The 24,777-nt window shown below is 40.6% G+C and overlaps 1 protein-coding gene across 1 annotated transcript in view; it reads left to right on the forward strand.

Moving 5' to 3' along the window:
- The window catches only part of dyrk4 (dual-specificity tyrosine-(Y)-phosphorylation regulated kinase 4), a 73,970-nt gene that overhangs the window by 10,622 nt on the left and 38,571 nt on the right, over positions 1-24,777 (forward strand). Inside the window, exons 4-7 of the mRNA XM_048610589.1 lie at positions 4,985-5,132; positions 7,167-7,330; positions 11,704-11,840; positions 17,888-18,028. Of these exons, the coding sequence (XP_048466546.1) occupies positions 4,985-5,132; positions 7,167-7,330; positions 11,704-11,840; positions 17,888-18,028 (590 nt within the window). The remainder of the gene's footprint in view (positions 1-4,984; positions 5,133-7,166; positions 7,331-11,703; positions 11,841-17,887; positions 18,029-24,777) is intronic.

The following is a 24,777-nucleotide window of genomic DNA, read 5'->3' on the forward strand; positions in this document are numbered from 1 at the left end:
CTCATCCCGCCCCCTTGACCTGTCCGTCCTCCCTGGACTGACCTATCCCCTTCCTAACTCCCTACCTACACTCACCTTTCCTGGCTCCATCCCCGCCTCTTCGACCTGTTTGTTTCCTCTCCTCTATCCCTCTTCTATCCGCCTCCCACTCTCTCCCTATTTATTTCAAAACCCCCTTCCCCTCCCCCTCCCCCTTTTCTGATGAAGGGTCTAGGCCCGAAACGTCAGCCTCTCTGCTCCTATGATGCTGCTTGGCCTGCTGTGTTCATCCAGCCCTGCACCTTGTTGTCTCGGATTCTCCAGCATCTGCAGTTCCTACTATCTCTGATTCAATATTCAAGCTGTGGTTTTCTGTTTAAAAATTGTGAAAAGTAGAAAAATTGATTGATTCTAATTTCCCACCACATTAACAGTGGGGAGGCAATGGCCTAGTGGTATTATTGCTGGACTGTTAATCCAGAGACCCAGATAATGTTCTGGGGACCCAGGTCTGAATCCCATGGCAGATGGTGGAATTTGAATTCAAACAAAAATATCTGGAATTAAGAGTCTAATGATGACCATGAATCCATTGCCAATTGTTGGGGAAAAACCCACCTGGTTCTCTAATGTCCTTTGGGGAAGGAAACTGCCATCCTTACCTAGTCTGGCCTACATGTGACTCCAGGCCCACAGCAATATGGCTGACTCTCAACTGCCCTCTGGGCAATAAATGCTGCCTAGCCAGCAATGCCCTCATCCTGTGAACGAATAAAGAAAAAAAAAACTCATTACACATGAATCTTTTGGACTGTTAGTTGGTCTTTCATGGTAAAATGAAACCAACTAGTAAGTGTCATTTACTGTTTCTAATGCATAACCCATAAATGACTTGGAGCTGACCAGCAACTCTTAAAGGGTATTTGACCTTACCCATAAAGCTGTCCTGCTGCTGACAATCAAAAAATTGCTCCACCAATGGAATGACAAAGTGCATCTTTTCAGATTGCAGCTTTGGAGGAGGGCTCCAAATAAGGGTGCTGCTATTTTCATTATAAGAGGACCCTTCCATTAAAGAGAATGCCACAATAACCTGGACAGAGGTCACAGGAGGGGCAAATGCATTTGATGTGAACTCCAGTTGTGAGATGAATAAAGAAAATGTTTATTGATCTCTAAAAGATTGCCACGGTAAGTGTGCTTGCACTTTGTGGCTTTTGCAAATTGCCTTAGCTCTAAGCCTGTTGCAATATTACAGAGAAAAAAAACACTATAATTGTGTGGCAAGTGTTCACCTATATTTTAAGCACACTGGCATTCTTTGTTTTTGAAGGATACTCTATTGCTGCCACATTAATGCATTATGGACCAGACCAGCCGTCCTCAAAATATATTAAGAAGGTAGTCCAGACCTGAACATTTTCGTATCTTAAAGGGAAATGTGAGGTGCTGTGTTCCAAATGCAATTCGATTGGTCAATTTACTTGACGTTAAGCAAAACAATTTATTTAAACACTATATTTAAAATACAACAAAAGAAACAAGGAATTGGAATAACAACTCTATTGGAAAACTTAACAGAGTGATTGATGCAGTAACTATTATTAATTAACTGTTCCAATATAGTAACATCCCATAAACTCACCCTTGTCAAAAAGGCAAATTCAGAAAACAGATTGTCTCACATGCAGCTTCTGTAGCAGGCAGAGAAATCCTAGTTTTTGACTGTATCCAAGACAGGGTCAAAAGATTAGCTTCCACCTCTTCAAGACTCCAACGGCAACTGCTACTAAAAATTAAAAACTAAAAATCCCTGGTTCTGTGGGAGCTTGACCACACCTATTCAAGATGTTTCTATTGTTCCACCTGTTGAAAAAAAACACCCAAGACTTCACAAGATGTTTATCTTCTCAGAGACTGCTGTCAGTTTCTTCATTCCATCATCTGTCCCTCCTCTAAATTTATGAGCTGCCTTTTACAACAGATATGAGGAGGTTTTTTTCCTCTGTGAGGTGTTGGAATTCTCTGCCTCAGAAGATGGTGGAGGTGGGGGTCATTGGATATTTTGAAGACAGATAGATTCTTATTATTTGGCAAGGGAACCAAAGTTATCAGGGGGTAAATGAGAAATCAAAGAAAAAACTGATCAGCCACGATCCTGTTCTGTCATTTAAAAGGATTGAGGAGTGCATGATCTACTTCTCTTTAATTTGAATGCTTATACAGTCATATGAACTAACATAAAGGACATACATGACAAGCAGCAGTGCACATTGGCAAGGCGAGAACATTTGAGACTTCTGATAGCTTGACAGGTGATAATAAATGTACAACTAATTTCTAACATCCTGAAATAACTGCACAGAGGCCCCTATCCCATCAACAAGTCACACTTTATTTACACATGAATAGTCCTTGACACTGATCCAGCTCCCTTAGAGCCAGCTTTCAGAGTGAACAGGATGTCTGACACTCCTGTGCTTATTTGTCAGCCAGGGTTCCTTGATTGGGGCTGTTAATCTGGTCCAATCAGGGAACTCCTATGAGATTCACCTGGTTGACCTTGTTACAATTACTACACATCCAGAACAAATATGTGGTAAGTATGGGTAATAGACTGTGATTGAACATCCCACAACACATGGCAAGTATTAAGTGCAATCAAGTCAAATCCAATGGATTTCTCAACAACCTCTCCATGCCCAACACATCAATGTCACATTAATATCTAATTCCACTTCAGCAATTCTAATTCTTTTCTTCAGCTAATCTAGCTTTGAAGTTCCCCTCAGGAACTGCAATATAATGGACTGCCTTAACAATTGCTCCTATTCTGGTTAATTGGCCTCTCTCATGGATGTTTGTTCCCCTACTCTCTGAACCTATTTTCTAGTACTCTTACACAGCATAACTCCAGCTTTTACTGACAGCTTACTTCATCAAACAAGTCTTCCTCAGGGTTTTTGCCCAAGCTCTAATCTTGCTCAGTTGCATCAAGCAAATCTTGCTTGTGAGATTTTCAAACCTCACTCTCTCAGCTGCACTGAAGTGTGCAGGCTTCTTCCAAACCCCTCATGACTCCCACCAACAGAAAACCAGTGACCATCCCACATTCTCTGCTTCCCAGCTACCTAATCATCTCTTAAAACCTCTTCCTGAGTTCTGACAGCACAGATCCACCCAGTTGCTCTTGACCCCCTCACTGAGTCCCCTACACACATCTGTACAGATCAGTTACCTTTCCAGAAGTTAACTGCAGCACTCCTGAAATGGAATCTGCTTTTGTGTCTCTCCTACATGCTCATTCACTGCCTGCAACCTTTAAAATCCTCTTTAGTCACCAAACCATCCAGAGTGACCCATTGAAAACCTTGCAATAAGCCCCTCTCCCATTGATTGGCAGAAATGAATGTAGGCACCTACCAACTCTTGGGACTGAGTGCGGTGTGCTCAGAATGTTACAATTCACAGATAGTTGGCTTTCTCAGTACAATAGGATACACCAAGAAATGGATTTCATCACTTTGCTTTAACCGTCAGGTCTAACATCTCCCATGGGCCTTTTACTTTCCAATAACCTGCATCCGCCCAAAGATGAACATTGATTCTTATATCAATAAACATCCAAGAACAGTCTACTGCAGGAATATTCTCTGCTCACAAAGATTTTAAAATAGATTGTCATGTTTGTTACTTATGTAAGTGTTTAGACACTAATTACAACTCTAGTGTGATTCTCAGTGTCTGGCACACGTGGTTTTTGAGTAATTTATTGTAGGCACCATCAATTAGAGAATGGAAATGGCAGATGATGAAACTTCAAACAGTGCCTGGTTTCAGCTTGGCAATCTCCAATGTTGAATGCCCTCCCTCTGCCTGTGATATCTACTGCATTGGTGCAGAATTCGCAGTGCGCAGGATCTCCTCCTGCTCTTACAGCTGCTTTTAGGTTGTTTGCCAGCTCTCGTGCAAGATGAGTGTCAGCGCTCTAGTGTGTGCTTCACCTCATAAGCTGAAAGTTTCTGAGGATGTCAGGAAGCTTGACAAAGTACCCTGTTGAAGCACAGCAGCAGTAAAAGGAAGAAGCAGTTGTGAGGGCAGTAGAAGATTACAGGATGTGAATGCCAACAAATGTAAATAATATTGAAATATTCCATCAGATTGTTTGTTTTGTTTTTCATGCAACATGGCAGAGTGTATCCATTGCAACTCGCTAATTTAATTGAATACCCATCAGATGGTAAGAAAGTCTTATTAGTTACTATATGGGGAGGTAATACCCTAGAGGTATTATTGGTAGATTATTCATCCGGAGACCCAGGTAATGTTCTGGGGACCCGGGTTCGAATCCTGCCATGGCAGATGCTTGAATATGAATTCAATTAAATTCTGGAATTAAAAGTCTAATGATGGCCATTGTCAATTGTCAGGAAAACCCCATCTGGTTCACTAATGCCCTTAGGGAAGGAAATTACCATCCTTTCTGAACAAGGGTCCCAACCCAAAATGTCAGCTTGCCTGTTCCTCTGATGCTGCCTGGACTGTTCCTCCAGCTCCACACTTCGTTATCTTAAACTACCATCTTTACGTGGTCTGGCCTACATGTGACTCCATACTGACAGCAACGTGGTTGACTCACATGGGCAGTGAATTTTGGCCCAGCCAACCATGCCCCCATCCTGTGAATGCATAAGAACAAAATTTGAGGTAGGTATTTCAATCATTCTGTTCAGATATGCTATGGCATAAGTCTGGCAAAAGTGGGGCTTGAACCCAGACCTTCTGGCTTTTCAGCAATGTTAGTGGGCTAGAATTTCCAAATTCAACTTCCACCTGTCCCTGTGCTGCGTCATGATGTTTCAAACAAGATTAATTTACTTTTTACATAGTGAAACAGAGCAATAGATGCACTTTTTAGTGTTCAACAATAAAAATGCTGATAATGCACCAGTCAACAAAAACATTTAGACAAAAAAGAAAAATAACATTATTTTCTTTGTACTAGGATGTGAACACTGACGGCAATGATCTGCGGCAGATAATCCAATGTGGCTCAAAGGAGAATCAGCCAGAGACCAGTTGTAATGTCCATGCAAAGAAATCTAATAAAGGGAGGATCTTCGAAGGTTTCAAGCTGCCAATGACACCTGAAGGTACGATACTTAACAGCAATATTACAGTACTTGTTCTGTTTGCTGCAGGGGTGTGGAGACAGATGAAGAGAGTCTCCCTTTTATTTTAGCTTGTGTGCAGTTATTAAGCGATTAATCTTTTCTATGACAGAACCCAACTGCAATTTTGAGTAAATTTTCACACACACAAACTGAATGACAACAGCTATCATTACAACATGATGAAAAATCATGCAGTTGCTATTGACTTGGCTCTGGGTTGACACCATCAATAATGTGCAATCACCAAGTGTGGCCACATTGTCCACCTATTATCTACTTGCCTTTAAAATTGACCTTCTTATGTATTTGATAACTGCAGAAAGTTTAGCCAAAGCCAAAACCAAAGCCACCTTTTAGTCAAATGAACTTTATTTTTCTCATAGTAATTTCTTGGCATTAATTGCTCCTCCAACCCACCATAAAAATTTACATTGTCCCAAGTGTGATATAAAAATGACTCTTAATATAGGTCAGCGATTAGTGGCTCAGTCTAATTTAGTGACGTGGATTATGATGGGATTTGTGGCAGAATTGGACAATAAGTATAATGATGTCTAACTTGACGTCAGGAGCATCTTGCTTCATCTTTTACGCTCTTGACAAACAGCACGGCAAGTTTCTTGCTAGGCAGTGGTGAGTTGCCAATTAAATGGGTTTTTTGTTTGCTAAATGCCTTGTTAATGGCCCAACTTGCCTCATAAGCATTCTGCTCCCTACCTGAATAAACACAACAAACAAGCTAGATGCTGAGAGAATAGAAATTAGAGCAGGTAGCTGGCGAATACTGCTTGCCACTTGCTTCAAAGGACCTTCTTGGTGGACTGTGGGCAGGCTCCATAGGCGCCGGCACATGCACCGCACTTCCTTGAACATTGGCAACAAATACACTCCAGTCTCTAAGAACCTTCATGGCACTTTTCTGATCCACTCATAGAATGTTTCTGCACTTCAGTGCTGCACTGGCAATTACCATTGTAATGCAACAGCCAGGACACTGTGCACTCTGGGATACACACTGAACTCAAGGACTGGACCAGACTGCATCTCCAGGCTTTTCACTCACTTCCATAGTGCTCGCTCACTTGAACCCTACCTGGATACTTAGATCACCCCTGCTGTCTTGCCTTGCCAGTCAGTGCAGACACAAAGGTAGGAAGTTTGGCATGGTGTCAGTAGGCCTCAGTCAAGTCAACAGGGACAGCTTCTGCTCATGGGATCTTGGCTCAGTAAGTCAAGAGCCTCCAATACCAGTCCAGAGGCTTGGACATGATTGGTTAGCTGCTTGGGTCAATTGCAGGATATCCCAGCAGTGACGAGTTGTCCCAGGAACAAGACTGTGATAAGGTGGGGATTGAATCGGATGTGAGGGACACCATAGGGGTGTGGTAGATTAGAACTGAAGTGAGTCTGGTCAGATATGGCAAGAAAATTTGCTCGGCTTCATGGCAAGAATCCCTGCAAAAAATACTGATGCAATTTGGACTTAACCAAAAAGACACAAGTTGCACCCCTAATCATAGATCACAGATCATAGATATTATCAAAGATTTTTTGTTACCTTTTGTACTTGTGAGCTAGATTTTAGCAATTTGTGAGCTTGGACTAGAAAATCCTATTGCTTTTCTACAGGCTCTAGACCCTCACCATTTAGGAAAGAAAAGGGTTTATTGGATGCAATTTGAAACCACATTTGACCTTCACTTTTCTGTTTTGCCCACTGGGTTAATCTTTTTATATGCTTTTGTAATATCTTGCTCCCATCTACCTAGGTTGCTATTCTAATTTACTGTCACTTGCAAATATGGATGTTAACTTTTCGTTTATCCCTCCCTCTGACCACTCAACCAATTATTAACCCATGCTCAAAGTTATCTTCAAGTTCTCAGATTCTGATAATTTCTTATGCAGAACCTCATCAAAAATTATAGGGTAAAAAATACTTTTGCTTAAAATCCATTTGGAGGAAAGTCAGCTGTAAAATCTACTGCTGTCTTTTTTGTCCTATTTGAATAGAAGCTCTGATGCATTTTAAGAATGGATTGACAAATTATGAATGCAAAGAAATTCTAAATTATGAAGAAATCTGGTTCCTTGGTTTGAATGCCAAAAAGTTTGAATGTTCTCCTGAGAAACAGCGCAACGTTTGCTTTGATGATGAACATGGTTCTTATATTAAGGTAATAAAATATCTTTAATATGGCTTTGTATAACTTACATAATTGCTCTTTTTTAAAGATTTTACTTGCCATTTTCAGATAAGTGGCTGAGACTGTAGGTTCAGCACTTAAACACTTCATTTTGGAGCAGAGGAATTTATGCCTTGCTTCTGCCAGGTCTCTGCAAGTGCAAACGTGCATCTCATACACAGAATGCATCCTATGACTGTTAGCTTCCTTTTTTAGCACATATTCACTTTGCACTACTTCTCTGTTGGTCACATTGTTTTCTTAACATGCAGGGTTAGTGCTCAGCTGCAGGAAGCCAGCATCTGTGACTTGTGTGTTTTTTAGTGCAGAAGAAGAGGTAGGCAGCTTGCCATGGCGGGGAGCACTGAAAAGTTAAGGGTGTGGGTATATTTCTGTAAAGTACCATGCTAAATCAACATCATACCACTTACATGGCAAACACATTGCATGAGAATCAAGCAAATGACCATGTGTAAAAGTCAAAGGGGAGCGTGCATTAGTGGGGTGAAGGGGACTAAAGCCAGCCATAAGGTACTGCCACAGTGTGTAACAAGGCTCATTCTATTCTAGTCCAAGGGTTGGCAATAGTCAGTCAGGCACTTGATCCAATTAGAGTCTGGGGATCCATAACCTTGCAGTCTGGAGATTGGACCACAATCTGTCCTGCAGGTCAAGTGCAACTAGTCCTGGGATTAGGGTTAAATCTCTCAGGTTGCTATGGTGACATTAGTTTGGGGAGTGGGACAATTTTTCATAAAATGAGACAAAGGGACAGCTTGATCGTGATACAAGTGGAAGGAAGAGCAGTTACTGGTGGTACAGCGACAGGAGTGGTAGTGAGGTGTCCTGAGTAAGTAAGACCATAAAACATAAAAGCACGCTGCCCACCAACATCTCCAGGTCCCTGTCCGCAGAGCAGGAGGCAAGTTTTCCTTTCCTCCAGGACATGACCTTAATAACAGTCATGTGAGGACAATTCCTGGCTTGTAGCACCTGAAATAATATGCAGCTCAGCATTATATAGGACACCCAAGGTGTGAATGCCAGAACATCTTAGAAGTGATGAACATCTCCCACACAATTCTCCAAGAAACGCACCCGAGAGCCCAGTTGCATAATTATTGAAAAGCGGAAATAGCATGTGAAAAATATCCGCTGAGACGTGGCCAACTAGGTGCTATGACTCTCACTCAACAAAATGCTTTATTTGAAAATGGGAAAATTCAGCCCGTTAAGGAAAGGGGAGAGTATAAAGAAAGAATGGAGGAAAAAGAAATTAAGAAGAGGCAATTTCAATGGCAGTCATTAGGAGTAACAGAGACAGGTATGATGATGTGAATGGCCTCCTCCTATGGGGTAAATTCCACATACATTTACTTCCTGGGATTAGGGAGGTTACAGTGGGTCAGGAGTTTGGGTGCAGCCCAGATCTTCTGGTTTGCCTTCCCCATTTAACTGGTCTGCCTTCCTTGTACTTAGTGACCCTCCCAGTAACATTTTCTCATCCAAACTATTTCAGAAATTTCTAGTGATTCTATCTGGGATGGTGAGCACGTGAGAATGAAAGTGATGGCTGAGTTAGTGTCTGCAACCAGTGCCAGATTTAGATCGGCTGGTATCCAATCATCAGCTATTTCTTTGCTTGCTTATTCTGAGGATATAAAAGATAAAGCAAAACTTATTAGAGGTCTCCTGTCACTGTTAATATCCTCATCTTACTTTTCAGCTTTAGGCAAACATATTTTTCTTTATCTGTTTCCATAATCAAAGTTTGAATATATTCCTTGGCCATCACAAACCAGTTCTGAGCCAGGATCTTCAAACTCTTCCATTCTCACAGTTTGGGAAGCAGACATTAATGCCCACTATTCCGATTGTCTTTTCCTCCTGGTTAATTAAGGACTGGATGCTTGAAGACTTTGAGCTTTTTTTTGAAGTCATTCCTCATGAGGAGCATTGCTGACCAGTTAGCATTTATTGCCTGACCCTAGTTATCCTTGAGAAGGTATTCGTGAGCTGCTTTCTTGAATCACTGCAGTCTGTGATATGGGTATACCCATAGTCCTGTTTGGAACACAATTCTACAATTTTGACCTAGTGACTGTGAAGGAGCAGCAATATAGTTCCAAGTCAGAAGTGTGTTAGGTTTGGACAGGAGCTTAATGGACGTTGTGTTCCAATGTGTAACTGCCTTTGTCCTTCTGGTGGTAGGAATCATGGGTTTTGAAAGTGCTGTTAAAGAAATCTGGGAACGTTGCTGCAGTATATTTTGTGTACAGTGCACACATCTGCCACTGTGCATCAGTGGGGGAGTGAATACTTAAGGTGGTGGATGGATTGCCAGTCAAGAAGGTTACTTTGATCTGAATTGTGTTGACATTCTTGAATATTGCTGGAACTGCAATCAGCCAGATTATTGGAGAGGATTCATCGCATTCTTTCTTGTGCATTGTAGACGGTTGGCAGGATTTGGGGAGTCAGGAGATGGGTAACTCATTGCAGAATGTCCAGTCTCTGACCTGGTCTTGTGTCCACAATGTTTATATGGCTGGACAAGTTATGTGTCTGGACAAGTTATGTTTCTGGACAATGGTAACCTAACCATCTGCTCTTCTCTCAGTTGTGTGCTAATATCTCCTGTAAACTATTTGTAAAAAGGAGAAATATCAGCAGCATTCTTTGACCTCCAATCTAAATAACTGCCTGTTTTTACAATATGCAGGAAAATAAAACTAAGGAACTTGGAGAGAGGAAAAGGACAAAGATGTTTTCAAGTTGTATTAATGTGTTGAGTGGGGGACCTTGGTTAAAGATTTATTGGGGTACAGTATGTTCTGTGAATGACCATAGTGCAGGGAATGATGGTTTCTCTCTGAAAGTCTCTCCAAGGTGATTGTGGTAATTAGTTAGCAAGTTATTTACCTTGCTAACATGTTCGTCACTAGACTTTTTAATCTATTATAAGGTGTCTTTAGAGTTATGGTTGTGCGTTGACTATCATTGACCTTTTGCATCTGTAATAGCTGTTATACACTGTCAGATCTAAGAATGATTTCCTTTCTTTACTTAATTTCATTAACAATTTTTCTATATAATTTTCTTGAAAATGACCGTCCTTAGTTATTCTGGTTAGCATGACCAAAAATGTAATTCCCTCCCATGGTAATTTTGTTGTCAATATTCTGTACATGGTTAATAGCCTATAGCCATTAAACTTGCCACCTTCCATATTGCCCATTATTTCTGTGGTGATTTTATTTTTTCTTCAGTCACTTGGTCCCTTTAACCTGATCCAGACATTGAAATCTTACTGGGGAATTGAACTCTGCTTTCTTCAGCTTCCCTGGTGTAACTTTCTGGGCTTTCCTGCACTAAGTAACTGATTGCATATGGGATTCGCAACTGCTTCTATTTGACCAATAATAATTTTACATGACTGTAGGACTTCTTTCCAAAAGAGTATGCAGGCTTTTGTCAACATGCGTCCAGAAGCAGAGTGGGGAGCTTAGGATTTTGGAGCCCATGATTCTCTAAATGCTAGAATCAATTATGTGAAAAAAGGACAGATTAACCAAAAATGGCTAAGGAAACTGGCTACAGATGAAGTTTCAAAATGTTCTGTATAGACTAACACATCAAATTGGCTGTTTATATGTGAGTTCATTGATTGGAATAAAAAAGTACAGATCTTTCATTGTAATATTTTGCCTTTATTAGTCAGTACATTGTGTATAGGTGTTGGGAGGTCATGTTGTGGCTGTACAGGACATTGGTTCGACCACTCTTGATGTATTGCATGTAATTCTGGTCTCCCTCCTATAGGAAGGATGTTGTGAAACTAGAAAGGGTTCAGAAAATATTTATGGAGGATGTTGCCAAGATTAGATGGTTTGAGCTATGGGGAGAAGCTGATTAGGTTGGGACTATTTTCGCTGGAGCATCGGAGGCTGAGGGGTAACCTTATAGAGGTTTATAAAATCATGAGGGTCATGGGTAGGGTAAATACGCAAGGTATTTTCCCTGGGGTGGGGACGTCCGAAGGTAGAGGGCATAGGTTTATGGTGAGAGGGGAGAGATAGAATTGGGACATAAGATGCAACTTTCTCACACAGAGGATGGTGTGTATATGGAATGAGCTGCCAGAGGAAGTGGTGGAGGCTGGTATGATCACAACATTTAAGAGGCGTCTGGATGGGTATATAAATAGGAAGGGTTGGAGGGATATGGGCCAAATGCTGGCAAATAGGACTAGACTTATATAGGATATGTGGTCAACATGGACGAGTTGGACCGAAAGGTCTGTTTCCGTGCTGTACCTCTCTATGACTCTATGACTCTAAAAATGCTCTTGCTTCTATGTTTAGGTATTGAATGACCATATTGCATACCGGTATGAAATTCTTGAAGTGATAGGTAAAGGATCCTTTGGACAAGTGGTAAAATGTATGGACCATAAAGCAAATGAACTTGTGGCTATCAAGATAATCAGGAATAAAAAGAAGTGAGTTGCATGTCATTTTATGCTCAGATACATCTGTCACCTTGTATTCAGTTAATTCTACTAATTGGTGGATGTTGGAAACTGGGACACACATGGACTTAGATAACAGCAACTCCCATAGATAAAATGACGGGCCAAAGAAAACATGCAATGGCAGACTTTTGAAAGGGAAAAGACTTTAAATGAGGGCATTAATGAAGCAGTCATTAATGACCCACAGAAGTAGTTTTATATTTAATTTAATTAATTTAGTATGCAATAGTTTAAAACATTCATTATTATGTTTTTAGCCTTATAAATTTCAGTAAATGATATCAAAATTTAGGATCTCCCTCCAAGCTTGAATAAAAGGACAATCCTCCACTACTTATATTAATAACTTTGCTAAACAGGATGCTGTTGAGTTCTGAAGTAAATATAATAAAAAATACAGTTGGTATAACAATATAACTCATTACAAAACATAAAGATCGAACTAATTATAAAACATAAAAGGAAGTTTTACTTGTCACAGGTAAATACTCTTGCAACAATGTAAATTGCATTTTTTTTTACATTTGTCTTGTCTTTCCAGCGAAGAAAATTTCTTTTACTTATTTGGCTTCTACAGTCCCATTATCTGTCCTTCCATATGGTATTGTTTCTATTTAATTCCCAGGAGCTGGAAATGTAATGAGGGAGACAACATCCAAAGCCCACTTTGCTACATATTTTTGGAACTTATCTGTGTTTTTTGGGTTCAAGTCATTTGCATTAGTGCAGTGCACCCCAGATTGGTTCCTGCATTCCTGTTCCTGGAGTTAGAAAGTCAGTTGCTGTTACTACAGGCATACTGGTTGTTTACTTGTGGAGAACTGGGGCAGAGGTTGCTTTGTTCAAAGGCTGTGCCTCATTAGGGGACCCAGCATTGGAAAGAGGGGTGTGGTCTGCTCAAAGCTTCTTCCCTTCCCTTGATGCTGGCCAACCTGAGTCGTTTCCTCACAAAACCCCTCCTGCCATCACTGACCTGTGTCTGGTCTGAACTTGATCTGAGATTGCGAGTGATGCAGTTCTAGCAGCAGCCACTGCCTCTACAGAGGTGCTGCTGGGTACAAAAGTTCCTAAGGAGGACAAGCCAATTTTGCTCATCTGTTTCGCAGCTGATTGCCTAAACATTGTTTTGTTAAGAATCAGTATTCCTTGCTTTTGGACTTGATGCTTCTATTAATAATGCTATGAATCCATTTGCTTTTTTAATAGTCTTCCCAACTTGTCCTTCCATCCATATGTCTCTTTGTTCCTGCAACTACTTAAAATATAATTTTTTTTATATTTCCTCCTCATTGAAATTTGGCTGTGGGGGGCCACAAATATTCCCATTTTACCAGTCTATCTATATTTTCCTCAGATAAAACATAACATTGCAAAAAACTCAGCAGGTTTGGCAGCATCTGTGTAGAGAGAGAAGTAGTCAGTGTTTCAGGTCTAGGAGTCCTGGGTTTAAGACCCGCCTGTTCCAGAGGTGTATCAGAGATGTAACACATCTGAACAGATTGATGTTAAAACCTGCTGAGTGCTTTCTAGCATTTTCTGGTTTTATCTCAGATTTCCAGTATCCAGAGCATTCTGCTTTTACATTATGTCTTCCTGAGGTTTGTTGCTATGCTTCTGATTATTTCCTATATTTCTAAGTTTCATGTCATCTGTAAACTTTGCCTTGGGTTCAGGAAATTAATATACATATCAAAATGGGTGTGGACCACTGAAGAACACCAGGGTATATTTCCCTCCATTTTGAATAATTTCTACACCACTGCTTTCTGTCCTTCAAGCAATTGTGTATCTACACTGCTCCTGTTGCTTTACAGGTTTGTTACATGGTACTTTAACACACAACTTATGACAATCCACATGCATGTCATGTTCTGAAGCTGTTAACTCCGTATTGAGTCCAGAAGGCTAAGTGCCTAAGTGAAAAATAAAGTGCCATTTCTCCAGCTTGCATTGGGCTTTACTGGAACACTGCAACAGGAAGGGGGACTAAAATGTGTGTGCATGACTGCACAATGGCATATTGAAATGGCAAGGGTCATGCTTATGAGGTTCATGCTTATGCACTGAGCAGAGGTGTTCCAGAAATTGGTCACTTAATCTACTTTTGATCTTTCTAATGTAAAGGAGATCACATTGTGAGCAAAAAATATAGTAGAAAAATTGAAAGACATATTGGCAAGTTACGGCTTGCCCTGGAAGGAGTGTTTGGTGCCTTTGACAGTATGGAGGGAGTAGGTAAAAATAAGTGTTGCACTTCCTTTGATTGCATGGGACGGTGCCTCCAGCTGGGATTAAGGTATTGGGGGTGATAGAGGAATGGGCCAGGTTGTCTTTGGAAGGAAGTTCCTTCAGAGCTCTGACAGGCAGGGGAGGGGAAGATGAATTTGGTGGTGGCATCATGCTGAAGGTAACAGAAATGGTGAAGGATGATTCTTTGAATGTGGAGGCTGGTGAGTTGGAAAGTGAGGACAAGGGGATCCCTATTGCAGTTCTGGAATGGAAAAGAAAGACTGAGCACAGCAGTGTGGGAAATGGGTGGGAATACAGTTGAGAATCCTATCCACCACAGAAAGGGTGGAATGTGGAGTTGAAGAAATGGACCCACTCTTCAAAATATTAACTCTATTTCTCATTTCAGAAATGCTGTCAGACCTGCTGAGTTTCTGCAGCATCTTCTGTTTTATTGCATCCCATTTTGACTAGGTGACATTTTTATTTTGAGGCCTGCCAACTTTTTAATAACCTCCTCTTTATCTACATTTATTCTGTATGGTATTACTACTACTCGTTCCTTTAATTATTTTGACATTTGCAACACTCTCTATCCTAGGGGAAACAGCTGCAAAATGTCATGCTGATGATTCTTCAATTCCCTCTATGTCCATTCACGTACAAATTTTGACTACCTGACCTAATCCCTGCTCTAAGTTATCACTATTCTTCTATTTTCTTACTGTCTTGCTGCTGTCCCAAGCTTGAATACCACTCAAAATAACCCATTAATACCTTCTGCACTTTTTGTACCTTATTGTAGGGATCCTTCATGGCACACGGTGTTGTTTTCTTACACAATATTGCTCTGCTGTCCTCTCTCAAACTACCTTACATCTCAATCAGATCACAAAATTTTTCTTTTGCTGCACCATTCTTCTCTCTTCTTCCTCTCCTTATTCTCATACTGTTTTCAATTCTTCGTTCCCTCTTTACTCCTTATCATTCTTTCTTTCCTTCTTCAGTCAACACAAAATTGGGTAGGAGGGTGAACTGTGAGGAGGATGCAGAGATGGTTCACGGTGATTTGGACAAGTTGAGTGACTGGGTAAATACATGGCAGATGAGGTATGATGTGGAAACATGTGAATCTATCTACTTTGGTAGCAAAATCAGGAAGGCAGGTTACTATCTGATAAATTGGGAAAGGGGAGATGCAATGAGACCTTGGGTGTCCTTGTACATCTGTTGTTGTAAGTAAGCAGGCAGTGAAGGTGAATAGTATGACCTTCATAGCGAGAAGATTTGAATACAGGGGCATTTTTTTTTTGTTGCAATTGTACAGGGTTTTGATAAGACCACACCTGGAGTATTGTGTTCAGTTTTGGTCTCCTTATCTGAGGAAGGATGTTCTGGCTATGGAGGCAGTGCAATAAATGTTTACCAGATTGATTCCAGGGATGGGAGGACTGATGTCTGAAGAGAGATTGGTTCAGTTAGGACTATATTAACTGGAGTTCGGAAGAATGAGGGGTATCTTTTAACAGCACCAGAGAGGGAAAACACAATGTTCCTGATGACCAGGGAGTCCAGAGCTATGGATCATATCTAAAGTTACAGGTATTTTCTATTCATTCATGGGATGTAGGCGTCACTGGCTAGGCCAACATTTATTGCTCATTCGAGAGGGCAGTTAAGGGTCAACCACATTGCTGTGGGTCTGTAGTCACATGTAGGCTGGACTAGGGAAGGATGGCAAATTTCCTTCCGTAAAAGACATTAGTGAACGGCATGGGCTTTTCCTGACAATTGGCAATGGTTTTGTGGTCATTATTAGAGTTTTTATTCCAGATTTAAAAAAAATTAATTCAAATTCCACCATCTGCAATGGCAGGATTTGAACCCATAATCACAGAACATTATCTGGGTGTCTGAATTAATAATCTTGTGTTAATACCATTAGGCCATCATTTCCCCTAGTGTAGGCCATTTCGGACTGACATGAGAGATTTCTCCACTCAGTGAATGTTGAGTTTATGGAATTCTCTGCCACAGAATGCAATTTAGGCCAAAACATTGAATATTTTCAAGAGGGAATTAGACATATTTCCACCTACTTTTAAATTACATCAGAAGCTGTAAAGGGATCAAAGGGTATTGGGAACAGGGTCTGAGTTGGATGACCAGCCATGATCATATTGAATGGCAGAGGAGGCATGAAAGGTCGAATGGCTTACTTCTGCTTCTGTTTTCAATGTTTCTGTGTTTGTCCTTGTTGCAATACTTAACAACACCCTTTTGCATCTTACCCTCCTGTTCTCCTGCCTCTACCTCTGTCCTACCTACCTCCACCCTGTTCTATTTTCACATTAGCCTCTCATTGCTGCAATCCTCCTTTACCTTTTTCCTCTCCTAACCTTTTACTCCACACTCCCTACTATACCTATCCTTTACTACATGTGCCCTGCATTGTTCCAGAACTTCATTAGTCCACCTTTTAAGACTGCTTACACTGAAGAGTGCAATTTTTCTTATTCGAGATGTGTAGTACTTTTTGGACTGTTCCCTAACATCTTCAAGTAAAAGAGCATGAGTGGGATAAAGCAAAACCAAAACTTGCAAAGCGGAGTTTTAGACTGCAGCAAATTATTGTCAACTAAATTCTGTCACTGCACTTCAATTATAACATTGTCACAGAATATGTTTTCGCTTTACTGCCTGTGATCAAAACATATTTACATTCAAGATAAGTGTATATTCTAACCTCCACAGTGAGAGAGGCCCAACTGAAGTATAAGCTTTGTGAATTTAAAAAGGTTATTTGCTATCCCACTCTTTTCCCAAAGGTTGTAAACACTTAATGTCTCACTCACTCAACTCACACACATTATCACTGTCACAATTATTGGATACAGATGATGACAAAAATAATATGATTAAACAATTTGGAATTATTTCAGTTTTATTTGTCGCAGGCCTATTGTTTCTTAGATAAGCTATTGCTTTAGCTTGAGTGAAGATCTTGAAAAGTTGAAGATACTCAGTAAGTTGTGAGGCTTCTTTTGCTTTAATTGTAGGGATAATGGTACTCAGATGACTTGAAGTTGGAATTGTTTGGAGAATTCTTCTATTTTCGAGGTCGTGCTACTTATTACCTTGGCTGTATAATTGTTTTGCCATGATGGTCTTTCTGACTCAGAACAGCTTTGGATGTAATTTAGAAGCAGGTGGCAAACATGGCTGTCTTACCCATGTGACATGTTACAAGTCTGACACTCTTTTCCAAATCAGCAGGTGCATTAGGCCGATGAACATTTTACTTTTTACACTTCAAGAGATTGAGACAGCCAGCCTGTTTGCATTTCAATGAGGGGGTATCATAATACAATGACAGATCAGTGGAATCCAATCCACATTCCTCTAACACCCATTGAGTTTTGATTGTTCCTTTGTCAACAATGAAGCAGAAAGACTAGTTGGGTGGTATATGACTATTCTTGTCGACAGTCTATTCTAACCAAAGGGATGTGTAAATTTCCTAGATGACTGTGAATGGCCATGTATTGTTGGGTATTTTCTTGAGTATCGGGAATGCCTGGAGCTAATACTGCAAAAGTCACATGCAGTCAGCTTTTATGTTCACTTTTTAAAATAGAGTTTTAAAATTTGTGCTAGCTTTGGGCCTGTACTGGGCATGAGAATTGCAGATAAAATTTCAGTTACAAAGAACCACATACATAACTATTGCTCAATAAAATGTATAAATATGAACCATTGTATACATGTTTATACTTTTAAAATAGGATTCAGCAACAAGCTTTTGTGGAACTGAAGATATTAGATATCCTGCATAAGAAGGACAAAGACGGAAGTAATAATGTTATTCATATGAAAGAATATTTTTACTTCAGAAACCATCTATGTATTTCCTTTGAACTTTTAGGGTAAGTTGCATTTCACTTTGTCACTGCTTTTAATTTCTATTACAGCCGAGTTAAATGAGTTCAAAAAGATAAGCTATTAAATTTAACAAATTGACACAATTCATTTCTTGTTACAGTGATGGAATGCCTCAACTAACCAGGTGTCGGTATCACCTTTGTTACCTCAGCCAAGGCTTTAGTTACAAACTAAATTATCATACTCAGTGTATCTTTACGTATTTTAACTCTTTGGGAGTAAAACCTGATGAGATTGTGTGATGAACTAAAAAAAGATTGGTTCCTATACTGAGGATGGTTAAACTGTAGAATACTTGCCACTCACCAGTAACCAAGCGAAATCTGTAATTCTTTTAGGAGTTGAGGTAATTAATTAGAAAACAGGCAAAGGAGCAGAATCTGTACTGAATTGTTCAACTGGGGTGATTTGCATCTCTGGATGTCTAGGCAATGTCACTTAAATTAAGTCTGTTCCGAACAACTCTTTTGGGCAGATTAAAAATAGAAAGGAAAGAAGGCTTACAGTTCCACAGAACTATTCTCCTTTATAGGTTTGAATTCTCTGTAGAACTCAATCCAGCTCTAAGCCTGGGATATCAAGCACACCTTGGGGGAGCAGCTTGGATTATGGCAAATGGAGTCTAATGTGGGAAAAAATGCAGTTGTTCATTTTGGTAAGTATAATAAAAAAAGGAACATATTAATTAAGTGGTGAGAGATTGCAGGGCTCTGCAATGCTGTGGAATCTGGGAGTCCCAGTGTATGAGAATTGCATAAGAGATAGTACGGCGGTACATCAAGTAATTACGACAGCTAATGAAATGGTATCATTCATTGCGAGTGGAATTGAATACAAAAGTAGGGATGTTATGCATCAGCTATACAGGGCTCAGGTGGGACCGCATCTGAAATGCTATGTACAGTATTGATCACACAATTTAGGGAAGTATGTAAATGCATTGGAAACAGTTCAGAGAAGGTTTCTCTTTTTTTTGGGGTGGCATGGTGATTCAGTGGTTCGCATTGCTGCCTCACAGTATCAGGGAACCAGGTTCAATTCCACACTCAGGTGACTAACTGGGATTTGCACATTCTCCCTGTATCTACGTTGGTTTACTCTGGGTGCTCTGGTTTCCTCTCACAGTCCAAAGATGTGCAGGTTAGGTCGATTGCCCATGATAAATTGCCCATAGTGTCGTCCAGGGATGTGCAGGCTAGGTGGATTAGCAATGGGAAACAGTGATAGGGTGGAATAGGTGGGGATACTCTTTGGAGGGTCAGTGTGGACTTGATGGGTTGAATGGCCCGCTTCCACACTATAGGGATTCCAAGGTTTACCAGACTAATACCTGGAGTGGGTGTGTTGCCTTATAAAGAAAGATTGGATAGGTTAGGCTTGTACCGCTGAAGTTAAGGACAGTAGGAGGTGATTTGATTAAAACGTATAAAACCCTATTGAGTCTTGACAGGGTAAATCTGGAGAGCATATTATCCCCTGTGAGAGAATGTAGAACTAGATCAACACGCTCAACTTTCTTGCCATTGCCCAAGTTGTTCAGGTCAGGACTTATACACTCAATGATAAGGTCCTGGGGAGTGTTGCTGAACAAAGAGACCTTGGAGTGCAGGTTCATAGTTCCTTGAAAGTGGAATCGCAAATAGATAGTGAAGAAGGCATTTAGTATGCTTGCCTTTATTGGTCAGTGCGTTGAGTATAGGAGTTGGGAGGTCATGGTGTGACGGTACAGGACATTGGTTCAGCCAGTTTTGGAGTATTGCATGCAATTCTGGTCTCCTTCCTATAAGAAGGATGTTGTGAAACTAGAGAGGGTTCAGAAAAGATATACAAGGATGTTGTCAGGATTGGAGGGTTTGAGCGATAGGGAGAGGCTGAATAGGCTGGGGCTGTTTTCCCTAGAGTGTCAGAGGCTGAGGGGTGACCGTATGGTGGTTTATAAAATCATGAGGGACATGGATAGAGTAAATAGGCAAGGTCTTTTCCTCAGGTTAGGGGAGTCCAAAACTAGAGGGCATAGGTTTAAGATGAGAGGGGAAAGATATAAAAAGATGCAACTTTTTCACGCGAGGGTGGTGTGTATATGGAATAAGCTGGCAGAGGAAGTGGTAGAGGCTGCGACGATTACAACATTTAAAAAGGCATTTGGATGGGTATATGAATAGGTAGGATTCAGAGGGATATGGGCCAAATGCTGGCAAATGGGACTAGATTAATATAGGATATTCGGTCGGCATGGATGAGCTGGAATGTTGGGTCTGTTTCCGTGCTGTATATCTCTGTGACTCTGTGAGGTACTGGAAAGATTCTGCCCTTTGAATATTTTGAAGGCAGAGGTTGATATATTCCTGGTGAGTGGGGAGGTAAATAGTTATTAGGCTGGGTGGAAATGTGAATTTGAAGTTACAATCAGATCCACCATGATCTTATTAAATGGCGGAACAAGCTGAAGGGCTGAATGGCCTCCTCACGTTCCTTGTTCATATGTTCCAACGTGTTGAAACATAGAAAATAGGTGCAGGAGTTGGCCATTTGGCTCTTCAAGCCAGCACCACTATTCAATATGATCATGGCTGATCATGCAATTTCAGTGTCCCATTCCTGCGTTCTATCCATACCCCTTGATCCCTTCAGCCACAAGAGCCACATTGAGCTCCCTCTTGAATACATCTAAAGAACTGACCCCAACAGCTTTCTGTGATGTGGAGGTGCCGGTGTTGGATTGGAGTGGACAAAGTCAAAAATCACACAACACCAGGTTATGTTCCAACAGGTTTATTTGAAATCTCAAACTTTCGGAGCAGCACTCCTTTGTCAGGTGCAGTGAGAGAGGGCAAACAGACACAGAGTTTATAGGCGGAGAGATCAAAGGATCATACAACTGGTGTGAATGGAGTGAACAAACATAAAATGGCTGATGGAGAACTCTGTTAGAAAGGAGACACACGCTTCGATTGACTGAGATGTAAATTCCAGAATCAGTTTCCAGTCACTGCCCCAAGATAATTAAAGGTTTTATCAGTGTCTGCCTAACTTTCCAAACTTCAATCAGGCAGAAATACAAAAGGTGACATCTCAGGTCAGATACTGATTTGTAGATGTGAGGCCTCGTTCAGAATCAGTCTCCAAGTTCTAACCTGGAATCAGGCTGGTTTTATTCCGAAAGCAGGAATTTATAAAATGGTACACTGACTAACTGTGACTACAAATTGTGTGTTTCTTGGACAAAATAGAATGTATCTGCAAATAGATAAATATCTTGGATGAAATTATTCACCCCATAGATTTATATATGTGTGTGTATGTGTGTGTGTGAGAGAGAGAGAGAGAGAGAAGATCCTGTCAAAACAGGAAAATAACGAAGATTTTACAGATACAGAACAGTGTCGTGGGGTCACCTGTAGTGCGACATGAACCCAAGATCATGGTTGAAGCAGTTGTCATGCGTACAGAACTTGACTATCAGTCTGTGCTCGGCAATTCTACGTTGTTGTGTATCCTGAAGTCCGCCTTGGAGGACACTTACCTGATCATCGGAGACTTGACCGCTGAAGTGTTCCCTGCATGGGAGGGAACATTCCTGTCTGGTGATGTTTGCACCATGTCTATTCATCTATTGTCATAGCATCTACTTGGTCTCACTAATATACCATGCCTCAGGGCATCCTTGCCCGCAGCATATGAGATAAACAACATTGGTTGAATCACATGAATATCTGCCGTGAACATGGTGATGGTGTTTCCATGTGTGACAGTAGTATGCATGTCGACAATCTGACATGTCTTGCAGAGGTTGCCATGGCAGTGTTGTATGGTGTTGTGGTAAATGTTGTCCTGAAGGCTGGGTAGTTAGCTGTGAACAATGGTCTGTTTAAGGTGTGGCGGTTGTTTGAAGGCAAGAAGAGGAGGCGTAGGAAGATCTTGGTGAAATGCTCATCATTATCTCACACACACACACACACGTGCACGCACATAAATCTATGGGGTGAATTATTTCATCCAAGATGTTTGTCTATTTGCAGATACTGTACATTCTATTTTGTTCAAAAAACACATAATTTGTAGTCGTCCTAGTGTGCTGCACTCTGAACAACTGGAACAAGCAATGAGGCAACACCCTGGGTGCAGAGGACATGGGGGAGCAAGTGCAGTTTTCCAAGGAGGAGGATCAGCACACTGGGAGGAGAAACCATTCCTTGTCCATGACAGAGCTCAGCGGTGTCAGGCACTACAAGCCCAGACAGGGACCTGATTGACACCCGGCTCCAGCAGATAAGAGTTGGCTGCAGGACAACTGTAAACTGTAAATTAATCTTTAGTCATGATGCCACAATCTGGTTTGTATTGTCAGAATGAACTTCTGCTTCTATTGGCTTTGTTTGTCTCCCTTTTGCTTTCTGTGATTGTCCAATTGCTTGCCAGAGTGATGATCTGCCACTGGACAATGACAGGATGTGTGTTCTAACAGTGAGCACCAGGGTCAGAATAATGCTGACTTAGAGGGTGTTCAGATGGGGTGTAGATACAGACAAATAAAATGTGTGGTCTGGTAGTTGAAGGATAACTGGGTGAGAAAATGGGGTTGTACATGCAAAGGCATATCAGCCATGTTGACTATGTGCTGTGGGCAGTGTGGTTTTGCTGCTGTGCCATAACAATGCCAGTGAAGGGGCAATGCTGGATGCCAATGCTTGTGCAGTGCCCTACAAAGATGGCCTAGCTGCAAAGGATGCTGGTCGTTCAGTGGATATCTGCTAATTGACGAGTTGTTCTGGGAGTGGGACTGTAGTGATTGTAACAAGGTCAGCCAGGCAGCCCTCATAGAATATGAGTTCCCTGATTTGGGCTGTTAACTTGGTCCAATCAGGGAGCCCTGTCTAGCAGATAAGCACACGAGTGTTAGACATCCTGGTCACTCTGAGAGCTGGCTCTGAAGAAGTTGGATCATTGTCAGGGATTCTCCATGTCTAAATAAAGGGTGACTTGGTGACAGGATACTGGCTGCTGGGGAGTTACTTCAGGAACCTGATAAGATGAGGCAGAAATTGAATGTGAGGGTGCCATAGGAGTGTGGTAATTAATTATTGAGGCAAATTTGGTAAGGTACTGCAAGAAAACTTGCTTGGCCTCACAGCAAAGAATCCTCCAAAAGCACGATGCAACTCTGACTTAACCAACAAAGTAAGAGTCAACCCATTGTAATGGGAAATCACGAGGACAAAATAAAACGTGGACATGTTGCAAATGGGTGAAATGGAGGTGTTGAGTTAAAATTATTAGCAAATATTCTTGTAGGGCATTTTAAAAACTCAACTTGCTTTGCTCCTTGGATACTGTGTAGTTCTGCATAAATTTCATTATTAGCATCAGTAATTGGTGTTCTAAGCACAGTCAATGTCATTAATCTATTTTGGAGGATTCTTCAGGGAAACATTACAAATGGATATATTGTCAGCTTGTCAACATTTTCTCTCCATGAGTTTTTTTAAACCAGCAACCATATCAGTTTTTCTAAAAAAACTTGTTGAATAAAGGGATTTTTGCCTCCAAATGAGTCCTTTCCATACAGCAGATTACAGGTTTCATCACTCATTTAAATCAATTTCACTTTGCAGTTTTCTGTTTGCCTTATGTATCTGATGACTAATATAAACCATAGTCCATGAAGAGGACATAATTCATTAGGACAGGAAAGCATCAGTGCTGTAGGCTTTGGCAATGATAAACCAGTCTCTATAAAATAAATACAAGATAAACAGCATAGAGACTCCCACTGGACCTAAAAATGAGACAGTCTAATGATTATATGCCTATCACAGATCAAAGTAAATGTAAAGTTATAAATATTGCAACTAATACTTCTAAAATTTTGTATAATTTTCCAAATACAAATAAGACAAATATATTCTATCTGCTTAGCCACAAATCTGCTATCTTGTGTAACCAAGTTCCTAACTTAGTTGGATCAAAACTCTTATAAATCAAACATATGCATAGCATCTTGGCACTGAAGTGAAACCATGTAGTACTCACCAATATGTTACGTATGTTTATAATTAAAACATATAAATATTCTTTATTATAAATTGATCTTTAATAGACATGAATTGATAACACTTTTGCATTCTGGTCAGAATGTCTCGATTCAAGTCCCACATCATTTGAACAAATGATCTAGACAGCATTGAAGGAAGGCTCTGCTTTTGGAGGTGTCAGCCTTCACATGCAATATTTAAATGGCTTCTCAGATTGATTTGAATAATTCCATGGCACTATGGAAAAAGAACTTCACTTCTCCTGGCAGTCTATTTTTATCTTTACTGCTTGCAGGTGATAATTTGATGGAATAAATCAGTCTTTGGTTGCAGGACCTGCCAGATTTTCATTCCCATGAATTCAAGGGGTTGTTTTTGTGGAGGGAAGAACAGTGTGGGAAGGAGAGATGGGAGATTCACTCTTCCAGATTAGAAGCCAGACAGTGAATGTGAACATTTACTCCAACATCCTGGCCAGGTTAGTTTATTTGTAAAGCTTTGAGAAGATATTCAGAGATATGATGAGGTATTATACAAACAGAGGTGTACTCTTGCATGGTTGTTAGTTACAATGGAAAACAGGAGAATTCCCAAGGAAATTCACTTTCAGAGTTTGTTAGTTGTGCTGGGGCACCATTCTGGAGGTATTTTATCATTACTCATTCACAGTACTTAAGATATGCTGCACTGGCTCAATGTCA

This window comes from Rhincodon typus, chromosome 22 (genome assembly GCF_021869965.1).
Source record: "Rhincodon typus isolate 14 chromosome 22, sRhiTyp1.1, whole genome shotgun sequence".
Taxonomy (NCBI): Eukaryota; Metazoa; Chordata; class Chondrichthyes; order Orectolobiformes; family Rhincodontidae; genus Rhincodon; species Rhincodon typus.